The sequence below is a fragment of the Ips typographus genome, linkage group LG15, assembly GCF_016097725.1.
Source record: "Ips typographus isolate SLU linkage group LG15, UJ_Ityp_2.0, whole genome shotgun sequence".
Classification (NCBI taxonomy): Eukaryota; Metazoa; Arthropoda; class Insecta; order Coleoptera; family Curculionidae; genus Ips; species Ips typographus.
This window is the reverse complement of record NC_138436.1, coordinates 6,881,167-6,904,634: the sequence shown is the minus strand read 5'-3', so window position 1 is coordinate 6,904,634 and position 23,468 is coordinate 6,881,167. Positions and strand designations below refer to the sequence as shown.

The window sequence follows — 23,468 nt, the reverse complement described above, 5'->3', positions numbered from 1 at the left end:
TCTGGCCTAAGATGCAAATGGCAAACATCTTTGTCAATAATAGTTGCAACAGCTGTGTTACACAACATTGCCATTCAAATGAATGAGCCAGAGCCCCCTGCGGCAGATAATATTGATCTAGCAGAACTTAATTATTTAATTGATCAGGGAGATATTCCTGATAAAGGCAATAGGTTTATAGACAATAGTTACAGACAAATATTAATTGATAATAATTTTTCACATTTAATAAATGAATAAACCAGGAAGTAGTAGTTTTGATTTAACATGTTTATTCAGGAAATAAGCATAGTATGTTAACAACAACAATGAACATAAAATTAAACAAATATTACATAAAAAAATTAGAACAAAAAACTATCAAACTCTTAAGAATAATAACTCTGAAATATAAGAAATGATTGCCATTGCAACATCCTCTGTTTTTCTGCAGCAATTTTCAATTGCAAAAGCTCCAGTTCCATTTTCTGTTTTTTCTCTTCGAAACAAATATTCATACTTATTTGTTGAATTTGTTTATCAATCAGAACTAAACGTTTGTCTAAAATTACATTGTATTTCTCAGCAATATCTGATGAAGAAAGTGCCCTTACAGTGGCTTTTGGTCTTCTTCTTTGAACAGATGTTCTGGCTACTGGCTTCTTAAAACAGTCAATATAATAGGAAATAAATTAAGCAAAAAATAGTAAGATTATACAGCTTTGTCACGCAATTCTGTGCTTACTGGCTTGCTTAGGTCATTTCCACAGTAACTTTTCCAATTAGGTTTGTCCTCAGATTTATCCATTCTGTTTTGATTGTTCTGCTCTTCTGTTTCAACCAAGGTTCCAACATTCTCCACTCCTTCTAAACCCTGAAATATGAATTAAGTAGGTAACTAATGTTAACAAATATAAATGTAAAAAAATATAATCATAAATAAAATTAGGCAGAAATTAATACTTGCCTCAACTTCCAACACTATGCCCTCAAGTTCAACATCTGCATTACCATTATCACCACAAATGCTCAAGATGTCTGCTGGTTCAGTCATTGGAGTATGTTGGGTAGAACGCGACATCTGATTGGAATCTTGCATGTTTCCAAGTCCATACACACTTTTGGGATTCATAATCCCCAACAAAATGTCATCACTCACGTCTGTTCCACTGTTCTTTTCCTCAGGTCCTCACCAGTTTTAAACCTACTTGCCCGATCCAATGGTTTCATTTTTCTGACTTCTTTTTTTCTATTTTCATAAAAACGTTTCAAAACACTCCACTCGCGGAAATAACTGCTTGGAGACAATGCATTAAAATCTGCTTCGACTTTTTTCCAGATCTTCTGATGCAAAGTGTTTTTATCGGTTTTTTTGTCTTCACTAATATATCGCTTGCTGAGAACCATAGTGGCGAAAGTGGAAATGAGTCGTTTTGAGATAATTGCTTGTAAAGTTTTGCTCATAGTTGGAAAAGGCGTAGTAGGTTTTAGATTGGAATTTTCAAAACAAAAGTGGTTTGGTAAAACTTCTTTTGTTGTACTCTAAGTATGTATACCTATGTACAAGTAAAAAAGTGAATAGGTCAAATGTTAGTATGTTTTTTCGCCGTTGTGGCACAAATATTGAGTAGTTTTTGCCGCAAATTTCAATTCAACAATGACAAGTAGGGAACAAAAAATAAATAAAATTATAATAATATTATTGGTTTAATACGCAAGAAAAAAGTTTATTGAGCAACAGTCAGTTTCTTATAAAACTAATGAGCAAAGTTTAGATTAATAACACAGCACACTTTCTCTGATGTATGGATTAAAAAAATAGAATAGTAGGTACATACCCACTACATAGAGCCCCACCAAGCCTTTTAGTTTTTCTCGTGGTTCAAATTTTCAAAAAAAGGTGCATGAACTCGGGGGATGGACCTGTTTTTAACAAGAGACTGGAGGTCGTCGAATTTTTTTTTCCCAATGGGAATACTTTGAGAATAAGCGGGCAATAATTTAAAACCATTTAAGTTTTTCAAAGTCGATTTTCTTGTCTTCGTGACATTGCTGACTATCACACATCGAAACTCTGGGTCGCTGTAAGCAGTTTTAAAAAAAAATCGATCCAAGTGGTGTTTATCAAAGCGAATAATAGAAATATCGTTGAAGTTAAATTTCTCGCCACTTGAGTCGCGGTTAAATTCGTTGTTTGCAATGCCCTGATGCAAACTTTTGAGGTCATAAAAATCACCGTGCGCCAGTTCATTGACAACAAACCTGGCACCTGTTTTTTTTGCGTTGTTAATAACGGTTGCATATTGGGAGGGAACGTAGATAGGTCCATTTTTAAGAGCTTTCTTGATTGCCTTTTCTATGATAGAATGACTTGCATCCCCTTCATTTTGTCCATGTCCGACTACAAGGAATTTGTGGGTAATGCTGTTGATATTAAAATTGGCAACAGCATACAAGAAAGCGGAAATAATGAACTTATTTTTTCCTTGCCCTCCACAGTTGTCAGAATATAATACAATATTCAGTTTTTGAGAGTCAGCAGCTGCCGAGACTTTTCGCAGATAATCCAAAAGGCAAGTGCCGATTTCATTGGAACCGCGTTTTCCCTCTCCTTCGTGCCAGAAGTAGCACTGAACTGGTCCCAAGCCCTTATTTTCAAGTTGACAAACCGTAAAGTTATATGAATTCAAACGTGATTTGTAGTAAAAGGAGTTGACGTCACCTCGTGGAGTTGGTAAGGCAGCCTGCAAATCAAAGCAGGCAACTTTATAATCATCGCTGATCAATGTTTTATCTAATTTTTTTTCCTCCCTGGAAAGTTCTTTTTCTTGCATGTGAGTTTTGTAACTCTCATCTAATGCTGTTTTTTCTTCCGGGTTTGAATTTTTAAATGTTTCGCACGTTTGGCATTGGTCTTTTTTAGGTGAGTGAAATGACATATTAAATTCAAAGAGAAAAATATGGCGGTACATAGAATATTTTCCAGAAGGAGTGCCACTAGCTCTGCACATTTCAACGTAATCCCTGTACAGATCAGAAAGATTTTTTCCTCCAGCAATGAATTTTCTCTGAGTGTTAGCTCTAGTATAATGACTTTCAACCGCTGGAATTGAAGCCAGATGCTCCCTCATGCCATTTGTTATTTCCTGCGACAGTTTATTACTGGGTTTAATTCCACGTTTCTCCCCTTCTAGAAATCCGCCGTCATTCTTTGCCTTTACAGTTCTTATAAACCTTTCAGAAACGCCCAAAGTACTTCTAAAAAATTTAAAGCAAACGGAAACCTGTTTATCATTTTTTCTGAAAAAATATGAGTAATTGAGGGTACGGTTTTTTTGTCGATTCAGTATCACGCGGCGAGATAATGGCTGTATACTCTGCATGTGTCCTAAAACGTAGTTTCTCTGAGCTTGCAAATCTCCCAACACCCAAAATTTTTTAAACAAAATTTGTCTTTCTTCTTCAGAAAATTTAGCAAGGCATTTAAATCGACATGTTTCAGCGTTGCATGGTTTAAGCATTTTCTTGGCCTTCTGCAATTTTCCATTGTTTAGTGAGTAGTATTCTTGACCTGAATTTCGAAGCTTCTTAGCCAAAGTTTTTTTCCATTCACCTTGATTTCTCTTCCTTTTCTTTGAGTTTAACGTTACCTCGTCCGGTACGGTAGATTCATCGCTTGATGAGCTCTTATCAATAAGACAATCTTCAGTAACGCCAAACGTGGGATCAGCAATATCGTCATCCGTTGGATCTGCTGTACTGTTTCTGCTTGAAGAAGAGGAACTGCTTTCAGAGCTTGTGCTACAAGATGAGCTGCTTGAAGAGGATGAGGAATCATGAGAATCAAGCGGTCGATCATCTTCACAAGTTTTCACTTCTAAAAAAACCAAATATTTAAATAGAATATCAAATACTAACTCAATGAGTCAGGCTTTTGAAATGACATTTTAAGAAATACACTCACCATCTCCAGCAGAGTTATTATCAATTAGAGGTGTGAGTGTTTCTTCATAATGTTTGTCAGATAGGGGAATAACTGATTCAGGTTTAACGAGAGCAACGTGAGACGTCATACTCTCTATACAACTATTCTCCGTTTGGCAAAAAATATTTTCCTTGTTTTCTAAAACATAATAATAAAAAATAAATAATACTACTTATAATATTTATATTTTCGAGAATCATCAATCGATTTATACCTGTTTAAAATCAATACTTGCCAAACAATATGATGAAAAGCTGACGTTAAATATTTATAAAAGAAGTAAAAATAAACGTGATCTTATAAGAGTCAGCTTTATGACATAACATTTGGAGACATACTCACCAGGATAAATATTTATAGGTTTAGTTTTGGGTGGTTCGTCATAAAACTTGCTAATGGTAAAACTAATTGTGCCACTATCGGTTGGGCTTTGTTGAGTTTCAGAAGTGTTTTCTACTTCTTTGCGCTGGTCACATTCATCGGGATTATTTTGATGGGTACTATTAATTTCTAACTGGGGAATGATCGATAGGGGTGCAACCTCAGAGTGTGCAACATAGTTAGGAGATTTGGCAAGTGTAGAAATCACATTAAGTTCTTCTTCAACACCTGGAAATTTTGCCACCTCGTAGTTGAAATCAGTACCTGCAACAATGAACATTAAACAACTCAAGAAAGCTAATGATAAAAGGTTATTCCAAAGATTAATAATATAAATAATAATATCCCTGATATTAATATCATGAAGTTAAGGGTTAAATATTTGGATACAAATAGAAATAACTCACCAACTTCATTGTGACTGGATTGAGTAGCTGGTGATACTACTTTTTGATCATTGATATCAAAAGACTGAATTTTGTTTTGCCCAGTATCCGTTGTCCTGTAAGCAAAAGACCTGACTCTAAAAAAATAACTCCTATTAGGAGACATCTAAACAATATTTGCAACTAGCTGAATAATAACATTATGAAATAGAAAGGACGGTGATTGGAAAATAAGTCAACAAAACCTACCTGCTAATACCTAAGGCAGCAAATATTTTCTGTGAGCGTTCATTCATGTTCCTGCTGCAAAACAAAAAAAAAACATGTCACACGATGTTATTAGAGTTAAGGTACCATGTGCGATGTGCGTCGAATCAACAAAACAAAAAATGTTTCAAATATTATTCGTTTTCAGAGCAATAATGGCGAATAATATTTACCGTCATTAATGCAGCATTTATAAACCAAATCTTAGAATAATAAAGACGAAAAAGTACATTCGTTAAATGTGAAATACGTATTGTTAAAGTAATTTACATCAGTGTCGGCGAAAAAGTCACTTTCGCCAATACAGTGCAAATAACAAAAAGGAAAAAAATTATTAAGTCCGAGTAACTTACCTTTCGTCCGTAGTTTTTGATATTACGCCTTTGAATTTCACACAACAACGACGAATCATGCGTTTCGCCACTTCTCAGTAAAAAACTGCTGACGTATCACTTTAACTCTTGGCATAACACTGAATTCGCCACTAACGCGCGTAATTGGTTGAACATTATCGGCACGGCCATAACGACCGATGCTGTCCTCTGGTGAGTACGTAAAAAGTTATCGTTTCGCCAATATTGTACTTAAAAGAGGGCGTAACATAAAATACTTTGGCGCCATTAGTTTATTTTTGGAATTTTTGCAGTTTCGCCACTATGGTACTCAGCAAGCGATATGTTTGTACTTCTGGGCAATAATGTCAACCAGCACTGCCTTTTCTTCGACTGTAAAATTAGGCGCTCGAACTCTTTTTTCCAAACTCATTTTAATTTTAACACATCGACTGGTTGTAACAAATGGATAACAATATCAAAGAAAAGACTCTGACCTCTGACGAAAACAATAACCAATAATAACTACCAAAGTATATAACCATAACCTCAATTAAAAGTGTCAGTTGTCAATAATTTTTAAATTATACAGGTTTTGCCATTAAAATTGCAACGTTGCCAGGCTTGTTTTCAGATTAACTAATCCAGATTAATAAATTTTGCAAACGTTTGCCTGTCATAAACGCGCCACCGATCAACAGTTCAAGTCCTCGGGTCAGGTCAGTCTTCAGTTTGGTTTATAATGGATATTGAAACAGAAGCATTGTTTCTTTTGTTAACAATTCGGAGGCGTCAACGTCGTCCCAAAAAAAAAAGAAGATTTTGGGTCCATCCATTGCTAAGTAAACGACTTCGGTGAACGAAAGGATTGTTTGCAACGGTGTACAAAGATTTGGAACAAGACGACGACAAATTTTTTAGCTACTTTAGAATGTCGAGAAAGTCGTTTCATGAACTTAAATCTATAATATATAATGAAATTTGTGGACTAAATACTACTATGAGACGATGCATTTCAGTGGAAGAAAAACTGGCAATAACTTTAAGGTAATGCACACTAACAAAACACTATTTGAACAAACATAAGCATTACCTTAGTTAGAAAAGTAAAATTTAATTCAAAAGTTATTAGCTACTTTATTGAAACAAAATCAAAATACAATTTTTTGCATTCTAAAATGAACAAATTAAATTAATCTTAAAAATCTATGAATGAATACTGGGATTGAGGTGAGGGCGGAGAAGAAGCAGAAGAAAACGTTTGGCAACTTGATGGTGATTGTAGAGGCGTGTTGGTTGTAGAGGTGTGTGTTGAGTGGTGTTGTGTGGGTGTACCGTGGTAGAGGTAAATGGAAAGAAACTTGACGGTGATTGTAAAGGGGCGATTGTTGTAGATGTACGAGTTGAGTGGTGTTGTGTTGGATGTACCGTGGTAGAGGAAAATGGAAAGAAACTTGATGGTGCTTGTAAAGGGGTGATTGTTGTAGAAGTGTGTGTTGGGTGGTGTCGTATTGGGTATACCGTGGTAGAGGTGAATGGAAGGGGCTGCATGAAATGTTGGTGGTTCTGGAGATGATGTTCTGGAGGCGGCAGAGGAAACTGTTGAGCTTTTCTAAATTTCTGAAAAACGCCTAATATCTCGGACTTCACATCTAACTTCCAATTATCAGGAATCTTTTTTAATTCCCCTACTAAAGACAACATAAATAAAGTGTCTTCATCTCGTTCAACATAAGTTTCTGGTTTCTCTTTCATGATCTTGTTTGCTACGGCGACAAACAATTTATCTTCGTCGGTCTTTGCAGCTGAAGAAATATTTTTTCGTTTTCGAGACGGCAGTGAGACTGGGCGCTCTGATATTTTTGTATCGTCCAGTATGATTTCTCTCTCTGTGCCATTTCCTTCACTTTCCACCGGATTTTCTGAAATGCTGGAGGTAGTCTCTTTTATTGAGGACTGTAGAAAGCTGAGTTGGTTAAAATAAATGTACTGCTTCCTGCCTGAAGCTCCACTACCAGATTTTTCTTTCTTCATTTTTGCCACCTCTCTCATATAACTGTCCCGAAGACTTTTCCATTTTCTTTGGAATTGCGATGCTGAAATGTATATGTGAATGAGTATATATATTGTTTCAGGTATTTGGGTACCGGCTGTTCAATGGTTGATTTGCATTTTCAGTATCGGATTGGGGTTAGTACAATTAGTGAGATTATACGTGAAGTTTGTTCAGCTATCTGGCACGTTATGAGAAGCATCTGTATGCCCACGCTGTCCAAAGATGATTGGCTAAAAGTAGCTGATTTGTTTGAAAGACGTGCACATTTTCCTAATTGCCTTGGCGCTATAGACGGCAACATATAAGAATAGTTAAGCCAACTGACAGCGGCTCTTTGTATTATAATTATAAACATTTTTTCTCCTTAATCTTGTTAGCAGTATGCGACTCTAACTATAAATTTTTATATGTTGACATAGGAGCTTATGGAAAGTCAGCTGACTGTACCATTTTCAAAAACTCAAAACTTTTTCAAAAACTGAATAACAATGAACTGAACATTCCAGAAAGTAGACTATTAAAAGGAACCCATATTGCCAATCCATTTGTACTAATTGGTGACGAAGGATTTGGAATTTCAAAATTTTTAATGCGCCCTTATTGAGGGAATTTTTTAACAGTCAAGAAAAGAGTTTTTAATTATCGCCTGTCAAGAGCAAGACGACATATTGAATGTTCTTCTGGAATTCTCGCTAATAAATGGCGAATTTTTCATCGACCATTGAACGTTTCCATTGAGCTTGCTGAAAAAATTGTGCAAGCTTCTTGTGTTCTTCATAATTTTGTTAGAGAACGTGATGGCTATAATTTTGAGCATACATTAACTGTAGAAGGAATGGTTGATAGGGTACCTGATGCAACAAGGGGTGGTAGAGCAATTAATGATATACGCGACAGGCTTGCAAATTACTTTTTAAGTAACGAAGGTCAGATACCTTGGCAGCTACAGAGAATATAGAGTTAAGTTTATTGTTTCTCAGAATATGTAGGTATACCCTACCCTGGTTATTTTAGTTTAACATATTATTATGTTTACGTTTTAAGAAAAATGTAAAATACGAATAAATATAATAAATTACGTGCTTTAATAAAAACTCACCGATATTGGCTTTTTCCACGTTTGTTCTTTCGGCAAAGTTCGGGCAAAATTTTACGATAAGGAGCTCCCAACTATTTTTTTTAGTTATTTTATTACTATAATTATTGGACGACGTGTCCCAAATAGCGGGAAATTGCTCAACGGCAGCTATAAAATCGTCTGTATTTACCTCCTCATCCATCTCTGTGGGCTTCTGTGGCGACACTGAGGTGTCTCGTGTGAACACTCGCATTTAAAAGCATGTGTTGCTATTGGTGGTGCGTTTTTTAACGGTCGAGCGTTTTGGCGAGAGTCGACCACTACCCGCCACCATAGCGCTGCTAAATCGGTGGTCGCGCCCGTGTGAATAGCTCCATAGACAACAGTGTTTCGTCAAAACGCGCTTCTGAGTGGCGCCACTTAGCAGCGCTGCTGAGTAGTCCGTGTGAAAAGGCTCTAAGACCTAAATAATATTTTTGAAAGTTGTCAGGGATCCGAGTATACAGGGTGTGACTGAGGTGTAATCAAAAAATGAAAAATTCGGTCTAACGCAAGTTCTCACAAACATAAATTTATGTTTCAAAGTAACCTTAATCGAGTTTCGTGGTCACTCATCGTGGACTAGTTCCTGTCTATTTTCTAGCTAGGGCTAACAAACCGTGAAGTAAATACCTGCTGTACTTACCGTTCAGCTAAATGGGAAGTAACATACAGAGATTAAAGGGAATTTGTTAGAATATTTTCATTTTATTTAATAATTAGGATTCTTGCACAATGGGCAGTGATTGAATTGAATAACACAACACAACTTTATAATAATACTTTAATGAAAAGAGAACGTTATTGAAACTTATAAAAAAAACTTTTTACTAAAACATCACATCATACTTTTATTTTCCGACTACTGACATCTTCACTGTCATCTGTTCACTGGCAAAACGACTTATCATATACTAAACAATAATTTCATTGTCCACTTTAACATCGGTGTTTACCGAATTATGCGGCATTAATGGGGCTGTTCCTAGATTTGGGAACGCCATCTGTACTTTCTGACTCATAGAGTTGAGTACAGATGTTGCACAACACTCTCATTTCTGGCATCCAGTTGACTATACTGGAATGAAGGTTTTGTTCTTTGGTAATCAAGCCCTATAGTCTCTCTGATGAGCCGTTATACGGCGAAACTGGTCAGAGTTTTGGGATTGATGAACAAAAAACTAAACCACACCATTTTCACTACTTCAGGGTGTTTCGCAAATCTCTCTATTAATTGTTGAATTGTGTGCTCTAGAAATGGGGTGAATAAATTTATTCTGTAGTACGTGCATATATCCGAAGGAGTGTTGCGTCTTCATACAGATGAAGGGAAAGTACTCTTCGTCAACTTTATTTCTCAAAAATTGCAAAGCATTAATAACATCATCCACGTGGCTGAATGCTGTTATGAGGTCCATGTTAACTGCTCGACCAAGGTGCCCGTGCCCACTCCCAAGGATGTACTGGAGCTTTGTTCGGCATTTTACGGTTTTCCTGACAGTCTGAGCAAGTGCTCACGAGTTCCTCGATGTCTTTATCTAAATTAGGCCACCACACGTAAGAACGAGCGAGGCTCTTCATTTTCACAATCCCTGGATGCGCAGAGTGAAGAACTTTTAGGACTATTTTCCTCCCCCCTGGTGGAATTATCACCCTAGTGCTCCATAAAAGACAATCTCGGTAGCACGATATCTCGTTTCTTCTCATAGAGTATGGTAAAAATTGGGGTAAAAGTTTCTTGTTTTTATCTGGCCAACCTTTCTGAACCCATTGCAAGATTTGGGCCAGAGTTGGATCTTTCCTAGTCTCAGAAGCCACTTCCTTTGCAGTGAACATCTTTTCGGGAGGGTCTTCTAACATCAGGACGTCACCGCAAACTGGAGGTTCTTGTACTGTACCCTCTACAGGTAGTCTGCTTAAAGCGTCAGCATTGCTAATTTTCTTCCCTGGCACGTATTGTAAGTTATAATCATAAGCGCTTAAAATAAGTGTCCATCTGAACATCCTGGGTGACAAAATTTCAGGAATCCCTTTACTGGACTGCAAAATCCCTAAAAGAGGCTTATGATCCGTGCGAATGATCACATGGCGTCCATACACGTAATCATGAAATTTCCTCATACCTACAATTATAGCTAAAGCTTCTTTATCCAATTGTGCAAAATTCCTTTCTGCTGATGACAGAGTCCTACTATGATAGGCTATTGGCATTTCCAGTCCCTGGTCATTGGGTTCAAAATACATCCCACTCCATATGGACTTGCATCGCATGTCAAAATTAGCATCTCCGATTCGTCATAGTGACCCAGCACCGGTTCCCTGGCTAAAATGTCTTTAATTTGTTTAAAGGCAGTGTTTTCCTCTAAACCCCACTTGAATTGCATGTCTTTATGCAATAGTTTATGAAGAGGTTCAGCAAAAGAAGCCTTATCCTTCAAAAATACGTGATAAAAGTTTACCAAACCTAGGAAAGCTTGAAGTTCTGTTTTGTTCCTTGGAGGGGGCGCCTTTACGATCGCTGCTACTTTGTCTTTGTTAGGACTTATGCCTGAATCACTGATTTCAAAACCTAAAAAAATTATTCTTGAGGTTTGAAAGATACATTTATCTTTACGAAGGTGAAGTCCGCATTCTTTGAAACGGGAAGGAACTGCGCGCATCTTCCAGTCTAAGTCGGTGGTAGAATGTCCCACTATCAGGATGTCATCGTAATATGGAAAAACACCCTGAATTCCTGTAAGTAGTAAATCCATAAACCTTTGGAAAATTTCAGGTGCTGTTGAAACACCAAATTGTAGCCTTTTGCACTGGAAAGCGCGCCGGTGGGTTATAATTGTTTGCGCCTCAGCTGCTTCTTGATCCACACTCAGCTGTAAGTAAGCTTGGGCCATGTCCAGCTTAGCAAAAACTGTTCCTCCAGCTAAAATGGCCAAAATATCCTGTATCCGAGGAACTGGGTATGTATTTGCCCGCAGAGCACGATTTATAGTGCTTCTGTAATCTCCACAAAGACGTACTTGACCATCACCTTTCACTACTACAACAATGGGCGTGCACCACCTTGGATAAGCTACTGGTTCCAATACTCCCTCGTCAATAAGTCTGTCAAGCTCTTTGTCAATCCTGTTCTTCAATGCAAACGGAACCTTCCTAGCTTTCAAAGCAATTGGCTTCACGGAAGGGTCCAAATCAAAAGACACTGGTGGTCCCTTGTAAACACCCAATTTGGGCTCAAAAACTTCTGAAAACTCCATAACGTAGTCAACAGTATTTGAAATTTGATGCAAACCTGCTATACATAAACCCAGAGGCGCAAACCAATTCCGTCCAACCAAACTACTCCGTTCGTCTTCCAGAATGACCAGTGGCAAAAGGGCGTGCTTGGAGCCAAACTGAACTGAAACCATGCACTCACCGATAGTTGATATAACAGTATTCTGGTAGTCCTTAAGTGTGACCCTGGTTGGCTTGATAATGGGCGCCTGTCCCGAAAATAGCCTTTGGAAATCAAATTGGCCAATGACACTAAATGCTGCACCTGAATCCACCTCCATGGTATGCGGTTTGTTGTTTAACTTTACTGTGATCGTAAATTTCCCTGCAGCCTTGTGGGTTTGCAGATTCTTTATAGATGGTTCAAAGTCCAGCTGCTCTTGACTCTCCATCTCTAACATAAAGCTATTATCCGCGCTTGCATTGTCCTCGCACTCTTCAACAATATTCACTGATCTTCTGGTTTCCAGTTGTTTCTTTTTCCTTAAACAAGCACGTTCTATATGTCCCTCCTTTTCACAGTAACGACACCTGGCTGTTTTGTACACGCACGTTTCAGCTGAATGTTCATTGTCGCATCTGTAACACTTCCATTTGGATTTGTTTACATTCAAAACAGATTTTTGTTTGTGTTTTGAAAATCCGTCTGTTCGATTGTCAATCCTATTGACGTTTGACGCTGTTGCCGTCTCTTGTTGTATGATTGCCACGCTACGTGCTGCTACCTCTTGAGCTAAGCACATTTCTTGAGCTCGCTTCAACGTAATTTTGTCCTCTGCTAATAGGCGGCGCTGAAGAGCTTTGTCACGAATTCCGCAGACAATACGGTCCCGAAGCATGGTATCCAAAGCGGCATCAAACCCACACTTCTCGGCTAATTGTCGCAATTCTTTGAGGAAGATAGAAAAACTCTCACCTGGTTGCTGATCCCGCCTATAGAATCTGAAACGATTCACGATCTCGGATGTTCTGGGTGCAAAATGATTGCTGAGAATCTGTATAATTTCGTCATAATGCTTGTCCTTGACTTTCACCGGGGCGATAAGCGATCGCAGAATTTCATAAGCCGAAGGGCCACAAAGGCTTAGGAACACCGCCTTTTTCTTGTCATCATCTGTAATGTTGTTGGCTACCAAGAAGAACTCGACGCGCTCTTGATAAGCCTCCCACCCCGATGGGTCGCTGGTATTAAAGTGTTCGATATTTCCAAGCGTAATCTTATAGTCTGAATAGGTCTTCTGTAAATTTCACTTAGAGAGTCCGCGAACTGGCACTGGACAGTCTAAACGGGTGTAAAACGGTTTCGTGTATTAACTTCACTGGGAGTTGCCTACAGGGGATCCCATCCTCGTCGCCAAAAATGTGATGTATTGTTCCCGGTGAACGAACGAATAAAACCACTGGGGTGCGTTCACGGTTTTACCCAAACGATCTTCCGGCACATGCCGGGTAACTTTAACGAGTGTTTAGTCGTTCACGGTTGTGTTCGGGAAGGGTGAAAACCGTTCTCAGTCTTGGGTAAATTTCGTCGCGGTAATTAACTTTTTACCTCAAGAAAAACTGCGGTAAATCATGCCCGGCATGTTGACAAATTAAACGACATTTAAAATTTGTTGTGTAAAAAAAATATTTGTAAGGTTAGAATTAATTTGAATTATAAAAAAGGTACGGAATCTACAACTACTTAGTACTTTTCAGTTTTCATACAAAATAAAATGGAAATTTCTATAAATACACATACCCACAATCTTGTGGTCGACGAACATGGACGTCCAATTTTTAGTGAAGACCAACAAAGCTTGTTGGTGTCTCAGATTGCAGGTAGGTAAATAGAATTTTTCTCCAAGTACATTGATAAATACACGACGTTTATACCTATCAAATTAATTGAATCAATATAAAATAATAGGCAAACCTAATATGTTTGTTATTTACAGACAGTGCTTTATTATATGTTCCAAAGCATATAGTAGAAGAAGTGTTTGGCACTGTACAATGTCCTCTCGAACTGGATACAATATTAACTTCAGATATCAATAAAAATGTAAGTACAAATAACAATTAGTATTCTCTGGTACATAGGTATAATTTAAGACTGATGATTTTTTGCACTTTTAGTGTGAAGAAACAAGTACTTTGGGAACACTTTCTGATACTGAAAAAAAACTTTGGACAAGAAGTGATACAATAAGACTTATATCACTGTACAAAGAACATAAAAGTCTTTTTAAGTCAACAACCATCCGTAATGACAAGGTTTGGAAACTAATATCTGACAAAATAAAAAATTACTCTGCAGAACAGTGTAAAAATAAATTTAAATATTTAAAAAGTAAATACACAAAAAAAAAAAAGACAACATGTCCATTAGAGCAAGTGGTCAAAATAGTGTATTATTCGAATTCTTTGAAGAGTTGGATAGTATATTTGCTTCAGAACCCAACATTTCACCAATAACAATAGCCTCTACTTCAAGGGTAATAATAAATGATGGAAAAGTAACAAATGATGATTTGCTAATGGAAGAAGACATAACATCACCAATAAATGAAGAGATACAGTTAGGAGAAAAGGTTTTTGAGGTAACTGAACCAATCTCATCAAGTAGTCCAGCAACAGAGCAAGATGGGATAACAAGACCAAGTAAAATTAGAGGAAAGAAAGAGAAAAAAACTAAAAAAACTCAACTTGCCAAAGAAGTGGAGAAAATGTCTGAGGAAATTAAAAGACTAAGAGAAGACTTGAAAGAAAGAGAAGAAAACAAGCAGATAAGACATAGAGAAGCACTTCAACAAAAAGCAGAAGCAACAGATGCATTTAAAGAATATATAAAGTTTTTAAAAGACAGTAAAAACTAGTAGGTAGTTTGTGTTTAATATGAAAAATATTCATAATGGACCAGTGTTCTTTGTGTTATATCATCTTATTATTAAATAATGTATTTCTAGTTTTATTAGTGCAGCAGACAATAAACCAAAAAGAATTAGTCATGCGTTATGTTAAGAATGTGTGATAGAATATGTTTTTTTTGTTGCACCTTGTACCTGTGTTTTAGAGATACTTGTTTAATTTGTGTTCATTAGTAATTATTAAGGAAAAATAAAAAAATACTTATTTACATGTTATGCTTGAAATTTTATTTATTAAACATTTTAACATTAAATGAGCATTCAGTTTAAAAGCCTGTGGAAACTACATACATAATTAACATACATTTTAGGTGTAAAAATAGGCATTATTCAAATGAACTGATTGAAAACTAAGTTAAATCTCTAAACCATTTGTAATACTATTTCTTAAATCTACAGCTCCTCTGCACAATGGCTCATTTCTGAGTATGTTTTCAGGGTTCTCCATAGGTTGGTATACCTGTCCAACACCAGATGTTTCTTCAAATATACCGGCACAGTTATCATTAAACATCAAACAAATATTATGCAACACAGAAGCTGCCAATACAACATTAGGTACCAGTTTTGTTTTTGCCATATCTAGATATTTTAGGCGCCTGAATCGTCCAAACAGAAGAGCAAATGCTCTTTCTACTACTTGTCGGGTCTTTGCATGTTTGTTATTGAAGTTTGTTTCTTTTCTGGTAAGATTTCCCCGATCGATATATGGTGGTATACACCATGTCAAAAGTGGATAGGCTTTGTCACCAATAATAAATTCATTTGCGCCAAAATGCTCCTCAACATTCAATGATATGTTTCTATATATATCAGAATTTCTAAAAATTCGTAAATCACCAACTGAGCTTGGAAAGCCAACAAAAACATCTCGAAAAGCCCTGTTGTGATCACAAATAGCTTGCATTGTGATTGCATGAAAACACTTTCTGTTTATATAAACTTCTGGGTTTTCTTGGGGAGCCTTTATAGGGATATAAGTGCCATCGATAGCACCTACTACTCCTGGAATTTTTCCCCATTTAAAGAAATCATCTTTAATAACTTGCCTTTCATTAGAATTAGGCCATTTGATAATTTCTGGAGCTATCTCCACTAATGCTTGAATGACCCTTTCAAAACATTTATGTAAAGTGGATTTAGACATTTCAAACCTACTAGCAATAGATCTGTAATATGATTAGTATATTTTTTGCACTATACCTACTGTCCTAGTAACTTACCTGTAACTGTCTGGTGTACTTAATATCCAAATGACTGGTAAAATTTGTTTTTTAGTCTCCAAACGGTCAGGTCCATAAGACTTATTCTTTAGTGAGTCTGTTAATTTTTTTTCCAACCAGTAAAAAGCTTCTCTAGTAATTCTAAAGTTTTGTTGAAATGCTTGATCACTAAAGTTTTCAATTGTCACACTTATATATTTATCAGTATGCTCAATTGAAGCTTTTTCACTAGCCAATGCCTTTGTATAAGCATTGCAAGCTACAGTGCAAACCTGAATAGATATTTCTTCATCAGAATCAGATGATGTTGAAATTTCATCTTCTATATTTTCTTTAAAAAAACATATAGCAGGATCCATAATATAACTGTTGAAACAAAGTTTTGCAATATTTAGTATAGAAACAAATTACTCAAAAAGACATTCTTTGATATCTTCAAAAATCAAAACATTTCCAACATAACATAACCATAAAATATTTGAATTTGAACGTTTCATTCTAGGCGGTAAAAAATTATCGTTCATAGTTGTCACTTGTCGGGTAAACTTCGTATAACTAATGTCCGATAATCTTTACCTCCCCGGGTAAAACATAGGTAAAACCGTGAACGCACCCCAAGAGAGCGGCCCTATCAGCAAAACCTGTTTCCTCGAAACGCTACCTCGCGTGACGTCACAGTGGGTGCTCGGGTGCACAGTATTAATATAATAATAGTATATATTTAGCGATAATGCTACATGAAAAACAAAACAATACAATGCACACATGTTCCAAAAATTAACCAACAAGCAAATCACTGGCAAATTACATATACATTTTTTCTCGAATGGGTTTTCGCAGTTCTATTTTAAATAGTTGTACATTAAGCGATTCCTTTATATTGACTGGCAACCAATTAAATCGAAGAAGTCCCTTATGCAATAATGAATTAAAACCTAAATTTGATTCACATTTTCTACTAATTATGAAATCTTTACAATGTCTTGTATTATAATTATGTACATCAGAAAAAATTTCTATCTTTTTACAAATTTAATCAGGCAATATTTCATTCTTTAGTTTGTACACAAATACATGGGTATCAAACGATATTTTTTGTTCTACAGGGTTGAGGGTTGTCTGCATTGCGTGTATGGAAGTGTACCTAATGCATTTCAAAATTGTTCTCATTGCTCTGTTTTGAACCACTTTAAACTCACGTACTTTGTAGTCGGGTAGGCTACAGAGAAGTGTCGAGCAGAACTGCAGATGCGGCGACGCAATACTATTATACAACATCAACCTAGTATAAACAACCAAATGGTGTCCCACTCTTGAAATAAAATTAATTTTCTTTGAATATTGATATTGATTTTATTGAACATAATCCGCGTGTACTCAGAAATTTAGATTTGGATCGAAAATTACTCCAAGATACTTTTTTTTTTCATAGGTTTTTCTACTTCCCTTCATTTCAATGTATATGTTGTCCACATTTATATTACTAACTCTCTGTTTTCTCCCAAATACACTAAATTTAGTCTTACTTACATTTATACTTTGGTTATTTTTAACTTAAAACCAATGGATGATTCGTTACATTGAACAAGTTGAAGTCTACCTCCACTGAGTGGAGGTATTACTTTCCTTCTGATAAAGTATTTATATAAAGTGGTAAGCTCAAATTATCAAAATATCTAAAAGTTCAGCTTTATTAGTATTGGCTTATTTCTTTAAACAAAAACATTGCAGCTGCACAAAGATGTTTGCTTTACAATCATACTACTAGATAGGTAAATATTGTCTCATATGAGTAGACTTATTAGTTAAACTCACAGCAAACTACCTTATTACTGCTATTACTTTAACAATGCTTTTAGAAAAGACTAGGTATAATACATATTATTAGCTTGAGGTTCAGCAATGGAGTTTACTACACTATCTGATGGTGATTATTATGTTAAACATAAAACAATAATGAAAACTGAAATACTTTTGACATCCACATGAAAAAGTAGTGATTTATGCAGCATATACCAGATGCAGATCTGTAAAATAGGCACTTTTTTTTTTTTTTTTTTTTTTTTTTTCTTTCTCCATGGGTCTGTCGGCTGTCAGCTCCAGATAGCACGTAAGCCTAATGGCTTATTGTACTGTCCCCATGTTTGTGGTACTTTAGTTACACCAGTCCATTATCCCTGTTTCCCGTACGAGGTGAAGAAGGTCCTTGCTTGGTGCTCTTTGTATCTCTTTCAGTACTAACTTAGTTTTCCCGAAGATTGTTTGTCGCCTTTGACCAAGTGCTTCACATTCACATATGATGTGTTCAAACGTTTCGATTTCCTCCCCGCATAGTCTGCAGTCCAGGTTATCATCGATATCCTAAAATAGGCACTTGACCATCCTTAAAAAAATTTCAGACTACAAAAACTTGTAGTAATGGTGTAGTATCTATGCAATTTTGTAATCTTACCTGGGGCAGCATCAGCCATAGTATCCCTTATAACTAATGTCTGAACGCAGCAAGCTAGGTGTTGGGTATTCGATTTTGTCCAGAGAAGAAGAGATGAGTTGTCTACCTAACGTAACTTTGTATGTATGTTCGAGAGAAAAAAGGCATGCGGTACAAAAAGATTTTATATACTTTTCTTGATGGTCTTTAATGTAAAAAGCCGTTTTCGTTGTTAATAAACTTGTTAAAGTGAATTGCCCTGACTCCTTATTTAGAAACATCGACAGTCAGTATCCATCGTGTTTAATAAGACGGGTAGTTTTATTCAGAAACGCGATATTTGTGGCGACCGTGACAGGACTGTTGATGGTTAATGTTCATAAGGGGCTTTACTGATGTTCTTGGAAAGAAAACAGCTCAGCCAGTGACTAGAGACAGTGTAGGCCTATCAAACTTTTACCGGGTTCCTTTTGTGTTGTTATTTGAACTGCTGGAGATATTGTATCGGGTTTGAGATGGCACCTAATGTTGAAAGTAAGAAGAAAAGTCGTACCGTTTTACGCAGTAACTTTACGCGTACCGCCAATGAACTTGAGGCTCGTCTATGTGAAGTGTGTCCAGATGATAATGGCATTCGTATTTCCTGGGACATGCTGCAAGCCAAGTTTGAAACCCTATCAGTAGTAGAGGGTGAGTTTTTTGAGCTTTTGTTGGAGGAAGCTGATGAGAGGGAGTTGGAAGCTGAAGTACAGGGCCGGGATGAATATCTCAGGAAGTTTACCGCACTTAAAGTAAAATTGAACGGTTTTTTGGAGAATATCTCCCAATTAAGTAATCCAACTGCAATTACTAGTCAGCCTTCAAACGTAAGTAAACGTAGATTTGAATTGCCAAGAATTGAATTCAAACATTATGATGGGAGTATTAGAGATTGGTTAGCATTTTGGGGTCAGTTTTCCAAGATTCATGATGATCCTTCGATTGATAATAGTGACAAGATAGAGTACCTGTTTCAAGCCACATTGCCTGGAAGTAGGGCAAGACAACTGGTGGAGAGTTATCCAGCTATGGGGGACAATTACTATAAAATCATTGAGAGTATGAAAAATAGGTTTGGACGAGAAGATCTTCAAATTGAGGTATATATAAGAGAGTTGCTAAAACTAATAGTGTCCAACACATCTTCACCAGGTAAGATGGATATTTGTGTACTCTATGACAGGTTAGAAACCCAGTTAAGAGCTCTAGAAAGATTGGGAATCACTTCAGATAAATGTTCAGCCATGTTATTCCCTTTAATTGAATCATGTTTATCTCCAGAATTGTTACGTGCTTACTAGAATCCTGTTTTAAGGCCCAACAAATCAGTCTGGAGAAAAGAAGGGAAACAGTGAGTAAGAAAAGAGGTTGTTTTCGTTGTTTGAAGATAGGTCACCAGGCAAAGCAGTGCAGAAAACATTTAAAATGTCTAGTATGTAATAGGTCTCATGTAGTTTTGATGTGTCCAGCTATTCCGGCTGAAAAGAGTCATGGACCTAAGGTGCTTTCTGATGCTGCAGAGAGGGTTTTGAAGAATGATGAGGTTGTAAAAGAGCCTGCCCTGGCCAACTACACTCAATGCCCAGATCAAGTATTTTTGCAGACCTTAAGTTTAACATTGAAGGGTCCCCAAGGACAGAAAACGGTAAGAGCTTTAATTGATTCCGGTTCTCAACGTTCCTATATTCTTAGAGACACCGCAGCACAGCTTCAATACCGGCCTAAGCGAACTGAACAAATTGCCCACTGCTTGTTTGGTGGCTCTGAAATGGTGGTGGGACACAGTTGTTATAATGTTACAGTTTTTGGAAAGAACCGTTCCCTGGAGTTTGAAGTTTTGGATCAAGCAGTAATCTGTGGAAGTTTGAGTTCAACGCTGCATGAACCATTAAAAAGTGAATTACACTCATTAGGGATCGAAATTTCAGATAAATTTCAGTCAGGGCGCATAGAACTGTTACTAGGTGCTGACATACTAGGGAGTTTCTTTACAGGAAAGCAAAAAGTGTTGCAATGTGGATTGGTTGCTCGAGAAACTTATTTTGGCTGGACCCTAGTAGGAAAAACGCAAAGTGCAGAGACACGTTCTAGTACAGTTACAACTACTCTACACCTTTTAGTAAAGAACTGTTTGCTTCCAGAGTTATGGGAACTGGAGACTATTGGTATAAAAGAGCCCTCAGATAAGAAAACCAAGGAAGAAGCTGCGTTAGCAGCGAGGGATCTCTTTTTACAAACAGTTAAAGTCAACGACGAGGGACGCTATGAGGTGAGGTTGCCATGGTGGGACGATCACCCCCCCTTGCCCGATAATTATCAGTTGGCCCAAAAGAGACTGAACTAAGCTGTTAGAAAATTGAAGTCAGAATACCTTTTTGAAGAGTATGGTCAAATTTTTCATGAATGGACAAAAGAGGGCATTATTACTCAATTGGATCCAGGTATGGTTGACCATTTTGTAGGACATTATCTGCGTCCCCGACCGGTGATAAAGGAAAACAGCGCTACCACCAAGATTAGGCCTGTGTTTGACGCTTCATCACATGAAAAGAACACGCCCTCCTTGAATGACTGCTTAGAGAAAGGGCCAAATTTAATTGAGCAGATTCCAGCCCTATTAATGCGTTTCAGGGAGAATAAAATGGGGGTGGTAGCCGACATAAAAAAGGCCTTTTTGCAAATAAGTGTCCACCCAGAAGATCAAAAATTCCTGAAGTTTTTATGGATTGATGTTAGCGGACAGGAAATAGTTTATCAGCACCAACGGGTGGTTTTTGGCGTAAATAGCAGCCCATTTTTACTTGGGGCTACTTTGGACCTCCATCTAAGTAGATGTATGGAGGAATTTGATGGTGACACAGCCCACTATTAGAAGCAGACGATTGAACGCCTAAAACGAAGTTTCTACGTAGATAATTGTGTCACTAGTTTGGGAAATGAAAAGTCCGTGAAACAATTTATCAGAGAAGCGACTACAGTCATGGAAAAGGGAGTTGGAGAGTCACAAAACGACAGTTTACATACATTTTGTGACGCAAGTAAAGATGCCTACGCCTGTGTAATATTTTTGCGTACTGTACGGGACGGGCAAGTATCTGTATTTTTAGTAGCCTCTAAGTCTAGAGTGGCCCCCCTAAGAAAGTCTGGGTCCAAGATGACAATCCCTAGATTGGAGCTGCTGGCAGCCACTATAGGAGCCCGTCTGTACTCAAGTTTGAGTGCTAACTTAGAGCAGAAAATACCAGCCTATTTTTGGAGTGATTCCTCGACAGTTGTAAGTTGGATTCAGCGGCGAGAAGAATGGGGTGTTTTCGTTTGGAATCGGGTGAAGGAAATAAGAGATTTGACAGCGCCAAAGGACTGGCGTCATTTACCTGGTTCCTTGAACCCTGCGGATTTGCCTTCACGAGGCTGTTCTCCAAAGGAATTGCTTGAGCTGAGATGGTGGGAGGGCCCATCATGGTTGTATGAAGATCCATTAGCTTGGCCCTCTACGACAGATAATGCTAATGAAGAAGAAATCAATCTAGAGAGGAGAAAGAAGCTTGTGACTACCCTAAGCAATCTTGAACAGTCCAGCTTCTGGCATTTTGGATATTTTTATCGTTTCACGAAGACTGTAAGAATGTTTGGATGGATTTTAAGGTTTTTGCACAACTGTAGACGTCCTAACAGTAAACAAACGGGTGAACTAAGTGCCGAAGAATATAATGTTGCTGAAACATCGGTTTTGAAATTAGTTCAACATGAATGTTTTTCAGGTGTAGAAGACAGACGAATTTCCAGCCTTAAACCATTCTTTGATAACAAGGGCCTACTGCGACTTGAGTCGAGAGTGTCTAGTAGACTGCAGGATACGGAAAGCTATCGTTTTCCCATTGTGATGCCGTCCAAACGCACCCTAACGAGAAGCTTAATCATGGACATTCACCTACGATCTTGCCACGTAGGGACGTAAGGATTGCTATCGATAATGAGAGAGAGATTTTGGTTATTAAATGGAAGAAGGACTATTCGTTCTACGTTACGTAAGTGCATCGTATGTAGAAGATTTGACTCTAAAAGTGCGTCGGTAGAGTCGCCGCCTTTACCATTGGACAGAGTACGCGACGCAGTTGCGTTTGAAGTTGTAGGGGTGGATTTTGCAAAAACACTATACTTGAAGAACGGCGATAAAGCTTGGATTTGCCTGTTCACTTGCGCAGTATACCGCGCAGTTCACCTGGAACTTACCACCTCCTTGTCGACCTCTAGCTTTTTTCAAGTTCTAAGAAGGTTTGTGTCACGGCGGGGAAGGCCGAAAAACTACGTACAGTCACAATGGCACAAACTTCGTGGGAGCTGATAATGCATATTCTGCTGTTAACTGGAAAATAATTGAGCGTGAGACAGCAGTACAACGGATCGCTTGGAAGTTCAACCCTCCATGTGCACCATGGTGGGGTGGATTCTGGGAGAGACTTATTGCGGTTCTTAAACGATTGTTGAAGAAAATGTTGGGGTCTGCACGTTTAAGTTACGAGGAACTTTCAACATTATTATGTGAGTGCTAATTCGTCGTGAACGCAAGGCCTTTGACCTACCTGTCGGAGGATCCCAAGGATTTAGTCGCGTTAACGCCGGTAATGTTCTTACGTGATCAAACTGAGTGTGGGTTACTAGACTGTGATGAGATGGACAGAGTCTCAATGAGTCGGAACATTCGGAAAATACAAACATTACGTGAAGCTTTACGCGCGCGTTTTCGGGCCGAGTACCTCGGACAGTTAAAACTGTATGGCGATAGAAGAGGTAATACTTCAATAAAGGTCGGAGAACTGATGCTAATAGGAAGTGACAACCTCAAATGCATGGAATGGCCCATTGGAAGAGTCATCGAAGTATTATTATATATAAGCCCGGAAAAGATGGTCAAATCCGACTAGTGAAGATGCAGACGGCCAAAGGTCAGTTGTTGAGGCCAGTCCAGAGATTATATCCTTTGGAATGCGGACGAGAGCCTATGGAATTCTCGCAAATGAGATTGCAAAATGAGAACATCATAGAGTCAATCTCTAATGCAAAAGAGGTGGAATCAACCGAAACTTTAA

The 23,468-nt window shown here is 37.6% G+C and overlaps 3 protein-coding genes across 4 annotated transcripts; 1 reads left to right on the top strand and 2 right to left on the bottom strand.

Moving 5' to 3' along the window:
* Positions 1-1,685: 1,685 nt before the first annotated feature.
* On the bottom strand, positions 1,686-5,681 carry LOC145738207 (uncharacterized). Of its 2 annotated transcripts, none has more exons than XM_081993056.1 (6): positions 5,352-5,681; positions 4,981-5,034; positions 4,753-4,868; positions 4,307-4,609; positions 3,944-4,102; positions 1,686-3,856 (listed from the first exon to the last, which is right to left on the bottom strand). In XM_081993056.1, the coding sequence occupies exons 1-6, from the start codon at positions 5,408-5,410 to the stop codon at positions 1,845-1,847; spliced, it is 2,703 nt and encodes a 900-aa protein (XP_081849182.1). In that variant the 5' UTR covers positions 5,411-5,681; the 3' UTR covers positions 1,686-1,844. The 2 variants fall into 2 exon arrangements, with proteins under 2 accessions (XP_081849182.1, XP_081849183.1); XM_081993057.1 differs by having other exon boundaries at positions 4,753-4,847.
* Positions 5,682-6,489: 808 nt separating this feature from the next.
* LOC145738133 (uncharacterized) lies at positions 6,490-8,717 on the bottom strand. The gene is made up of 2 exons (XM_081992998.1): positions 8,486-8,717; positions 6,490-7,426 (listed from the first exon to the last, which is right to left on the bottom strand). The coding sequence occupies exons 1-2, from the start codon at positions 8,715-8,717 to the stop codon at positions 6,537-6,539; spliced, it is 1,122 nt and encodes a 373-aa protein (XP_081849124.1). The 3' UTR covers positions 6,490-6,536.
* A 12,815-nt stretch (positions 8,718-21,532) lies between these two features.
* Positions 21,533-22,336, top strand: LOC145738132 (uncharacterized). Its single transcript, XM_081992997.1, has one exon. It carries the CDS (start codon positions 21,533-21,535, stop codon positions 22,334-22,336), a length of 804 nt encoding a protein of 267 aa, XP_081849123.1.
* Positions 22,337-23,468: the final 1,132 nt, after the last annotated feature.

Bases quoted from the DNA above. Each gene is read 5' to 3' on its own strand.
- LOC145738207 (XM_081993056.1), bottom strand. From the start codon at position 5,410: ATGATTCGTCGTTGTTGTGTGAAATTCAAAGGCGTAATATCAAAAACT. The intron at 4,610-4,752 runs GTGAGTTATTTC...TCATTGTTGCAG, and splicing joins ATCCAGTCACAATGAAGTTG to GTACTGATTTCAACTACGAG. The intron at 3,857-3,943 runs GTGAGTGTATTT...TGGTTTTTTTAG, and splicing joins TAATAACTCTGCTGGAGATG to AAGTGAAAACTTGTGAAGAT.
- LOC145738133 (XM_081992998.1), bottom strand. From the start codon at position 8,717: ATGCGAGTGTTCACACGAGACACCTCAGTGTCGCCACAGAAGCCCACA. The intron at 7,427-8,485 runs GTGAGTTTTTAT...TATACATTTCAG, and splicing joins CGTGGAAAAAGCCAATATCG to CATCGCAATTCCAAAGAAAA.
- LOC145738132 (XM_081992997.1), top strand. From the start codon at position 21,533: ATGACAATCCCTAGATTGGAGCTGCTGGCAGCCACTATAGGAGCCCGT.